Below are 10463 nucleotides of genomic sequence, written 5' to 3'. Positions count from 1 at the left end.
GGACGCCTGCCAAGAAGAAGCTTTAAGGTTGCTTTTGTGGCTTTTAGTCTTCAGATTTTTTCCTTTGTTGTAGCTTTTTGTTTGGGGTGGCTCTCGTGTCCTTTCTTGTTGCGCTTTGGCGCTTCCTTTCTTTCACCTTCATTTTTCCTTTTCTTTTTCAATAAAATCTCACCTTTTTACCTCAATAAAAAGTCTTCTCGATCGGAACGCATTGGGCAGTACAATAGTAGTCTATGCCATTAGATGTATGTTTGTAGGAGTTGGGTATATTCAGTGGTTAGGACATACTAATTATGTCGTGATACTATTGTAGATTGGTTGTAGCACAGTCTACATGCATCCGACTTTTCTAAGAATAAGTTAGTGCATGCATGTGTCAGCTGATCTAATCTATTATCTAATCCGTTCATACTGATAATAGTAGTGAAAGGGGTAGTACTACTCGTGATAATAGTAGTACTGCTCGTCGCAGGTCGATATCCCACATTTACTCTAACGTCCACCTGCGAACCGTAAAGAGAGTACTACAATAAGTATAGAAGCATGTCTGCCGATCTCGATCTAGAAACTATTCACTTAGTCTAATAAAACTGTACATCGATCTGTCATGAGTTTAAGTTGCATCCCTAGTTACAATTATAGATACACAAAATTGGTTAAAAAGACCAAAATCAACAATTCCTGGGTGAAATGGACAGTTAGATTTTGATACTGTTTAAATGGATAAAAATGTTAAAATAGGCAGGATGTAACCAGTTTCATCGTGCACATTTTCAAATATTTTTTCTTATTTTTAATTTACACAGGATGTATCTAGTTTCATCCTTGTTATTTTTTAAATTTAAGCTAGGATGAATCCAGTTTCATCCTTGCTATTTTTTTTTTGGCATTTCACCCAAATTATTTTTTACTCGTCCATTTGAACCGTGATTTAAAAATATTTGGACAAATGACCCATTTTCCATTATAGATAGCATGGTGCCACTTGATAGGTCGGACGTACACAGTATAAATGCTTTCTGCCCCCTAGTAAATGTAGATGTAGTACTCAGCACTCGGCGTTAGTCTACTGTAACAGGCTATTATACTTTCGGCTTGTTGGTTGAATATAGTCCATACGTACTCGCGACAGCATTAATTTCAGTAACTTGTACATGGTAAGGTATTACCAAAAGTGGAAGTCCGCATCCTCATTAATTTCCAAAAAAAGGTATATAAGAAGATATTCAATCTTGAAGATTTCTACACAACACAAGAAAACATTAGCTCAATGTCAGTCTAATAAAAATTGTTGTAACTTGTAAGAGCTTATTGTAATATAGCCAAGGTAACAGCGCTGATACATACATTTCGTCATAGGTCATCGGCTATTCGTCTGAATGGAGTTTAATGGCAGCATTGTTGAGTTTCTTGAGAACAAGAGCATCCTTGTCACTGGTTCTTCTGGCTTTCTGGGCAAGGGTATGTAACTACGTACCAGTCTTACGATACAGTTGGTGATAAAAATGAACAACCGGTCATATACTACGTATGAGTATGCGGAGTCCATGTCAGATTTCATGTAGTAACCATTTTTTTTTACTACTACTATAAAGAATCTTAATTTCGGTCTGTCACAGATAATATGGACCAACATTTTCGAGGGTAGAATCTATCTCTGTATATTTTTAAAAAGTATGTTTTAAAAAATTAATTTGAAAACTTCAATTATTCAAGTCTTTCAAAATACCATCAGGAGAAATTTGTCTATATTCGAAAAGCTCGTAATTACGCGTATGAAAATTTATATTGTTGAAAGAGTACAAGATGCAAGGTTCGAACTAGTTGTTAGCTAATACTAACATTTTATTTCGTGTATGTGTAGTTTTTGTGGAGAAGTTGCTCAGAGTCCAGCCGAATGTAAAGCATCTGTTTCTTTCCTTAAGAGCCCTAGATTCAGCGTCGGCATCTCAACGTCTGCATAGCGAGGTATACACCAAATATATATGGTAACGTTCAATTTGAAAACAAAATCCAACTTCAAAACCTCGCGAATAACCAAATATTTTAGACAAGTAGGATCCTGTAGTAGGCCGGGTTCAACCCATTACTGAACCACTCAGTGAAATTCGGTGAACCGTTCCACCATCGGTGAGATCTTGCATCTGCTCACAATTTGCCAACACATCTGCACAGGCGTTTCATTCTGGAAAAAAAAATCATGTGTAAAAAGAATTTTTACTGACGAGTTTTAAACTTAGATCGCTAATATTATTGTCCGGTGACTTTACCATTATACTACACTAGCATCGATTAAACCCACTCATCAAGTCAAATGCTTTATCACAGTTAACTCAATCCGTCAACGGTTATTTTGATTTTATTTTTAAAATATTTGAATTCATTTTTATTTTTCTAATCATAACTTTTGTTAAATAAGTTTATTTTTATGTTTTTTCCACTTTCCTGAAAATTCATATAATACAAATTTCTTAAATTGCATCAGAAAACCATTTTCTGTATTTTATAAAACAAAAGAAATGCTTTATAAACCAAGGGAGAGGTAGACACCCAAAAAGGAATCGACTCATTCAATAATTGGGCTCTCTGGTTGGTTTTCCTTGTTTACAAGAGTTGTTTATATAACTAAAAGAAAAAAAAATATTGTAATTAGTTTTGCTTGAAAGTTTAGAAAAAATATTGTTCATTTTCTCATACTTTGTAGTTCAATTTTTTCAAAATTCTCTGTTTAGAAGAGTTGTTTATAAAAACAAAAAGTTAAGAAGAAAATACAGTAATTAATTTTATTTGAGAATTCAGAAAAAATATTGTTTATTTTCTCATATCATTTAGTTCCGTTTATTGCAAACTTTAGAATTTTCGACTAACAATTAATGTTTTAAAAACTCTTATGTAGGTCTTGGAGAAAGAGGTGTTTAACGTGTTGAGAACAAAATATGGTGCCGGATTCAACACCTTTATAGCTGAAAAGGTAACCCCAATCGCAGGAGATAATGCATTGAAAAACTTTGGATTAGCAGATGACTCTGATTTGTTAATTAAGTTGTTCAACGAAGTGGATATCGTTGCCAATTTTGCTGCATCTACAAAGTTTAGTGAGAGGTATGCCCCCATTATCATGCCACTTTTTTTTCTTCTAATTTACCGGTAGAAAATGGACCACGTTAATCTTCCCATACTTTCTTCGTGTTGTAGATATGACGTAGCACTAGAGGTAAATACCATTGGAGCTAAGAACGTTTTGGATTTCGCAAAAAAGTGTGTGAAGCTAAAAATGCTAATTCACGTATCAACAGGTGGATTTCTGCTCTTTAACTAGGGAAGAAAATTTCATATTCAGAAGGTACATAGTTATCTTAGATTACACACTAACATTTTACAATGTTTAAACCGATGTTAGCTTATGTTTGTGGGGAGAAATCAGGAGTTATATCAGAGAAACCACTCAAAATCGGAGAAACGCTTAACCAAACCTCAGAAGTTTTAGACATTGAAGCAGAGATGAAACTCGTTCAAAACTGCTTAAAAGAACTCAATCCTGACCGAGTCTCTAAACGCGAAGAAAAGGAAGTCATGGAAAAATTGGGAATCCAAAGGTTTGACTCTTTTCAAAGACTTATATCTCCTCCAATAACTCCATGAGAATGTCTTAGACGATTACTTACTTTTAATGTGTATGTTTGTGGTGGTGACAGAGCAAGAACATTCGGATGGCCAAATACATATGTGTTTACCAAGGCAATGGGAGAGATGTTAATTGGTAAATATAGGGGAAATGTTCCCGTTGTTATCATAAGGCCAACCATTATTACCAGCACTTACAAAGATCCGTTCCCTGGTTGGTCTGAGGGTGTTAGGTACGAATCTTGGTCCCTTCCACTTTTGATGTATAAGACTCGCACTCGAAATGATTAAGATCTCATTTACATGACCATTTAGGGCAGTCACTACAAAATGAAGTCTTCTAACTATATGAGTTGACTGTATTTTTATCTTTATTAGCCTCTGAATACTGTTTCACAATTACAGAACAATTGACACTTTTTTGGTTGCCGGAGCTGAAGGGAAGTTACCATGTTTTCTTGGAAATGAAGAGTCAATACTGGATGTGGTATTTAATCATTGTCAATTTCCTTTGTATACTTTTCTAGTTGGTTTTGAAAACACTGTATAACTTGAAGAAAAATAAATGTACAGGTACCAGGAGACATGGTGGCGAATGCAGTAATAGTGGCAATGGTGGTGAATGCAAACCATCAGTTTTCATATCCGTTGATATACCAAGTGTGTTCTTCACAAACAAGCCCATTGAGTGCCATTAAATTGAGAGATTATTCCCACAGTTATCTCCTCAAGAATCCATTGACTCGTAAAGATGGAAAGCCTGTTAATTTTGTCATGCCTATTTGTCTCCCTACTATGGATAGTTTCCGGCGATACATCTTTCTCAAGTACATGTTACCTTTGAAGGTTCGTTCCTTATTTTTTATATTTACATAGAGCGGTAAAATTGTTCAGTGTTAAAATCACTTGAGGTAGAAAAAACTAAACTACAATATAATGTTTGATATTCATACTGATATCTCCTTCGATTAAACAGGTTTTGCAGTTGGTGAATATAGTATTGTGCCAGTATTTTAGAAAAACTTGCGTGGTTATGAATAGGAAGATTAACCGAGTATTGCAGTTGGTTGAACTCCATGAGCCTTACATATTCTTCAAAGGAAAGTAAGTAATATTAACGAAAAGTATGACAAAAAAATTAAGATAATGTTGGTGTATATGATATCTGCTAGTACTCTAGATTTTTTATGTACCTTGTATTAATTAACAGAACTTGATCTTTTGTGCAAAGGTTTGATGATTTAAACACAGAAAGATTGCGGATGGCAGTGAGTGCCAACAAAACCGAGGCAAATATTTTTTATTTCGACCTCAAATGCGTAGATTGGGATGATTACTTCATCAACGTTCATATCCCGGCACTAATTATTAGATACGTCATGAATTAGTTGGTGCACAATCCAAGGGGTTGTGCTATGTTGGAAGATATAAATTTCTACAGGCAGGAATTAGTTCGTAAAGTGTGAACAAACGGGCTAATCAGACAGCTGATACTCGGATATTTATAAAGTCTTTTATTGTAAGTGATGATTTTATGTAATGTTTTATGTTGTACGAGGTTCTACATGAACTTAAAAACCAGACTGATCCTCAGATTCCTCGGTTTCTCAGATTTGGTTTGTTTATTAGTTACTAAATAAATCCATGCAGTTTCGAGAGTACCCACAAGTACATCAAATGAATTTTCTGATTTATATTCTATTTATCAAAAAAACTTGACGAACCGCCTCAAAAAAAATTCACAAAACAGTCTCCCCACATCTCTTTAATTTTCAGTACTACAGGGAAGTTACCATGTTTTCTTGGAAATGTAGGGTTATCTTGGATGTGGTAATTAGCCATACCTTTTTATTCTTTCCTAATTAGAAGTACGGTTTTGAAAATATTGTATAACTAAAACACATTTATTTTTCGGGAGACATAGTGGTGAATGCAGAAATAGTTGCAATGGTGGTGAACGCAAACCATCAATCTTTAGATCCATTTATATGCCAAGTGTGTGCTTCACAAATGTGTGTACATATTTCATCATCAAACACGTGTATGTGAGAAGACACATGGAAAGCATGCTGACCAAGTCATCAAAACATGATGACACACGCCCACAGCCAAGAAACCCATCCCGTCGACGTCGGATCTTCGCCCGAACAAATCCAAGGGCAGAAGTTAAAGGATGTACCAAAAGCACGGTGTACTGCGGAGCACCAAATAACCCCCGAAGAGTTGCTTTATCTCATCCCCAAAAGAATCCAAGATCAACGGTGAAGAGAAGGTTGACTGACATGGACGTGACAGGGGCAGAAAACACTTGTCTGACACGAGCATGCGTCCCAACTACCCGCATTAAACACTCTGAGCAGTGTACGTGTCGATAAACCCGTTGAACGAACGAGGATGACTCTGCGTGATCGAGCAATGAACGAAGACCTCTGCGTGATGGACACAAAGCACAAGAAGATAAGGTTCCAACGGCTCTCAGAAACGGGTCCCACATTCTAACCCTATAAATACCCCCTCTCCACCAAGAGAGGAGGGGATCGGAAAAAAGAGAGAGAGGTTTAGAGAGAAGTCGAGAGAGAAGAATTGTGAGTGTAAGTTTACCTTTTAAAATTCGCAGACCTATGTAAACTCCAAAGTCATTCGACTACCTCTGTAATCATCAAATGCATAGTAAAAACGACAACCCCGTGGATGTAGGCCTTAGTGCTGAACCATGTAAATCCCAGACTTATTTACATTTCAACACTTTACATCCATTTGATACTCCACATGTATTGCTTTTACACTTTGTTTTCTTTATCTTCCTCTTCATGAACGCCTCTGGTGATGATGTTAGACGAGGCAATGATAAAACCGAAGGTTTTGAGCCAAGGAATCAATCCAATCGTCTCATCAGTGCGAGCATGTGTATAGAATGCGAACATTGTTTGTGAACATATATATTCCTTCGTGATTTACGTGTTCACAATCTGGCGCTAGAAACAGGGACTTCGTCCCTGTAAAAGATTTATCTTATCCTGTGATTTCACCTTAAACTAGCATATGATTGCCCTGCTTCATTAGCTCTAGCAGTATTTATCTTTTGTTAACTTTATATCTTCAAAAACACACCCATTATCTTCATTAGCTCAGTATCTATCGAGCAGTTTAAACTGGTTAAAAGATTTATTGCTTAGATCCGGATTTACATTTTTTAGATCTCGTACGGACCTGTTTCTTCGGTGGGTTTTCGTACATTTTCAAAGGATCTACATGCATCTTCCAAGGGATCTTCACGCGTTTTCATGTATTTTCAATGATCCGCACTTTTAATAGACCTTAACCCATGTATTTTAACTCATATGTTTTAATCAAATGAGCCTCCCTAAAGTTTCTCTGTGGCCCTCGGGCAGTTTTTCCCCATCTTGGAATAGGTATTTCGCAAACTAACCCGATCCGCACGGACATTTCTGTTTCTCGCTGTTTGAAATTCCCTTGTGCAGAAAGAAAGCAACAAAAGGACCCAAGATGGAAAAGACGCAGGAGCAGGAAAATCCAAAGCCTCGTCAAAGGAAGCACCAAGGACAACCCCGGTCATCACCCGAAGCAAGCAGAAAGGAGACAAAGCCAAAATGACTAGTCAGAGGCAGGATACTGCGGAAATCACTTCGCCTATGAACGCTAACTCCGTTGCAGCCGCGGCTCTCAGAGCAGCGGCGACAAAGTACAGTACGGCTGCGGCAGCCCCGAAGGCTGCAGAAACCAGCAAAACTTTTGCTACGAATCAATTCATCAACCAAAAGAAAGGGTGGATGAATCCAGAACACATCAACCCGCGCATCCGCCAACCTTCGGAATGCCATCAACAAACGATCAGAATCAAACTGTCGGCGGTTCTAACACCGCAGATGGGCACTCAGCCATTTGGAAATGCCAACAATCGAAGCTGAACCTCTACCACCTTTAGTGCAAACCGTAGAAGAAGGCGGCACCATGGCCGTAGTAGCACGAGCTGGGACTCCTAATCAGGGGTCAAACCAATCACATCGACTGATGGCTGAGCTTGAAGAATTGAAGAAGAGCCAGCAGGTTTACGCAGATGCCGTAGCTTTGCTGGCCAGAGAAAATCAAGATTTAAAAGACCGGATTGCCCTAAGCACGAAGACCAGCCAACAACTTGATGAAGCAAATTCAAAGGCACCAGAACCTAATCGAGACCGAAGAGTCATCGTAGCAGACGCGGCTAGGGGAAGTAGCGCATCCGACCCGGATTATAATGACGAAGAGTCAGACTATCACGGGCAGAGAGCGTAGGGCACCACCGCGCGATGGAAGAGCTGCGTGATGAAATGATGGCTGAGATCAGGCAGTTAAAAACTAGACAAGGCGGGGGAAGGTTAGAAGAGGTCATGAGAGAGGCTAACTCCACGCCCCTAACTCATCGCCTGGCCAACACCCCTATTCCGCTGAAGTGCCCTGTCCCGACCTTCGAATGCTATGACGGATCCAGTGATCCCGCTGCACATATTCGGTATTATAACCGTGTCTTAGCCAGATGGAGTCAGAACGACGCCGTACTCTGTAGATACTTCCCATCAAGCCTGAAGGGATCGGCATTGTCTTGGTTTGATAATTTGCCGCCTGACTCCATCCACTCCTACGATCAACTCGCAGAAAAGTTCTTAAGAACTTACATGTACAACAAGGCTGTTAACACCGGAATGGATAAGCTCTTTTCGCTGGCAATTGGCTACAAGGAAAACACGAGGGAATACACTAACAGATGGCACAAGATCTGCCAAGCCATAGGAAGTGTGGACCCAGTGGTAAGTATCAACTGCTACAAGTGGGGATTAGACCGAATGAGTCCACTATTTGTTGAGATTCATGGAAGCGTGCCTAAGACAGAAGGAGATCTTCGAATAATTATTGAAAAGCACGCTCGTCTTGAAGAAATCCAGCGTGAAACCCGAGGGCATACCCGCAGAGGTCTCACCGTACCAATTCCGCAGAACAAACCAATGGGGCCAAAAGAATAGCTCAGTGGAACGGCCTCACGAAGATAGGAAGGAACGAAGATGAACGACGAAAAGACGATCGAAAATTCGAAGATCAAGTTTACACGAAGCTCAATGCTAGCTATGCTCGGATCTTGCGAGAGATCAAAGGAAGGGAAAATTTGGAGTGGGTGGTCTAAGGGAAAACAGCCCCCAAGAACCGAGAAGTCTAAAGATTACTGTGAATATCACTGCTTCAATGGACACCAGACCGAGAAATGAAAAACCTCAAAATAATGATCCAAAAACTGATTGATGCTGGCGAACTCCAACATTACATACGAAAGGAGGTCGCCGAGGATAGATCCAAACGGACCAAGCCAGTCCAACTTCCAGAGGGAACCGCACAATCAACACCATCTCGTGTTCGAAGCCGCGGGGCCCTCACTTACAGCGCAGATAGGAAAGAGGCTACGGAAGCAGTTCGAGGACCACTGCGAATTATATAAGATTGATGGTGTAGAGGTGGACGAGCACGAAGAGTGGATGGACCTATTATCTTCGATGCTGAAGATATCGAAGAAGATATGGAAGATCATAACGATCCCTTGGTCCTAACACTACCAGTGGCTGGATGTAACCTCAAAAAGATCCTCATAGACGGGGGAAGCTCAGTAAACGTTCTATTCTACGACGCATTCAAACGAATGAAGCTCCATGAAGAACAGCTAATGACCTCTATTACACCATCTACGGATTCGGAGCACCCACGAAGCCATTGGGAGACATCGTGTTGCAGGTTAACGCCGGACCCATGAAAGTAGAAACACGATTCAGCGTGGTTGACGCCCCATCCCCCTACGCCATTATTGGACGAAAGTGGTTACATAAACTCAAGGAGTGGCGGCAACTTACTACCAATATCTCAGATTCCCTACACCTGAGGGAGTGATGGAAATCAAGGGAGATCGGGTCTCTGCAAGAGAGTGCCAAACCACTCAGGATCGTATCAACAACGAACAAGAAGAGCAGCGAAAAACCCGAAGAATTAAAAATAAAGAAGCCGCGAAAGAAAAGGCCATAGACTGTTCCTCAAGGAAACCACAGGAGGGGTTTGACAAAGATGATAATGTCCTAAACACAGAAACAGGTACTTCAGCAGCCAACGAAGATACCAAATAGCAATCAAAGAACGTCCCAGTCCTCGGGGATCCGAAGCCGGTGTTCACACCAGTAGAGCCCGTAAAAGAAATCAACATAGGAACGGAAGAAAACCCGAAGATGATCAAAGTAGGGACCATAATGGACGAGAAGAGAAGATTCCTTAACCAAATTACTTAAAGAATACGCGGATGTATTCGCCTGGAAGCTAGGAGATATGCCGGGGATTGACCCGAAAATAATCCAACACGAGCTGCGCATCAAACCAGGCACGCCACCTTTCAGGCAGAAAATAAGAAAAGTTGCACCGGAGTATCATAAGGCAGTGGAAAAAGAACTTCGGAAACTACTAGAAGCAGGGTTCATCAAGGAAGTCAAGTACCCTACATGGATCTCCAACATGGTCGTCGTTCCTAAGAAAAATGGAGGGGTTAGGATATGCATCGATTTTACTAACCTCAACAAGGCATGTCCAAAGGACAGCTATCCCCTGCCAAGCATAGATCAGCTGGTTGAAGCAGTAGAAGGATACGAAGAGCTGTCATTCATGGATGGATATTCTGGCTACAACCAAGTAGCCCTGGAAGAAGAAGATCAACTACACAACATTCTACACCCCACATGGCCTTTATTGCTACACTAGAATGCCCTTTGGACTTCGAAACGCAGGGGCAACGTACCAAAGAATGGTCGATGCTATCT

General features: G+C 40.0%; 1 protein-coding gene across 1 annotated transcript; it reads left to right on the top strand.

Moving 5' to 3' along the window:
- Positions 1–1262: 1262 nt before the first annotated feature.
- LOC113285493 (fatty acyl-CoA reductase 3-like) lies at positions 1263–5306 on the top strand. The gene is made up of 10 exons (XM_026534369.1): positions 1263–1461; positions 1865–1968; positions 2897–3102; positions 3196–3296; positions 3401–3596; positions 3696–3857; positions 4030–4111; positions 4198–4470; positions 4601–4728; positions 4856–5306. Exons 1-10 carry the CDS (start codon positions 1380–1382, stop codon positions 5010–5012), a joined length of 1491 nt encoding a protein of 496 aa, XP_026390154.1. The 5' UTR covers positions 1263–1379; the 3' UTR covers positions 5013–5306.
- Positions 5307–10463: the final 5157 nt, after the last annotated feature.

This window comes from Papaver somniferum, chromosome 6, assembly GCF_003573695.1.
Source record: "Papaver somniferum cultivar HN1 chromosome 6, ASM357369v1, whole genome shotgun sequence".
NCBI classification, from domain to species: domain Eukaryota; kingdom Viridiplantae; phylum Streptophyta; class Magnoliopsida; order Ranunculales; family Papaveraceae; genus Papaver; species Papaver somniferum.
Note: the sequence above shows the minus strand (reverse complement) of the source record. Positions and strands in the feature narration are given on the sequence as shown.

Excerpts from the sequence above, each read along its gene's own strand:
- LOC113285493 (XM_026534369.1), top strand. The coding sequence starts at position 1,380 with ATGGAGTTTAATGGCAGCATTGTTGAGTTTCTTGAGAACAAGAGCATC. Across the intron at positions 3,597-3,695 it reads GAAAAATTGGGAATCCAAAG|AGCAAGAACATTCGGATGGC; the intron begins GTTTGACTCTTT and ends TGGTGGTGACAG. Across the intron at positions 3,858-4,029 it reads GGTTGGTCTGAGGGTGTTAG|AACAATTGACACTTTTTTGG; the intron begins GTACGAATCTTG and ends TCACAATTACAG.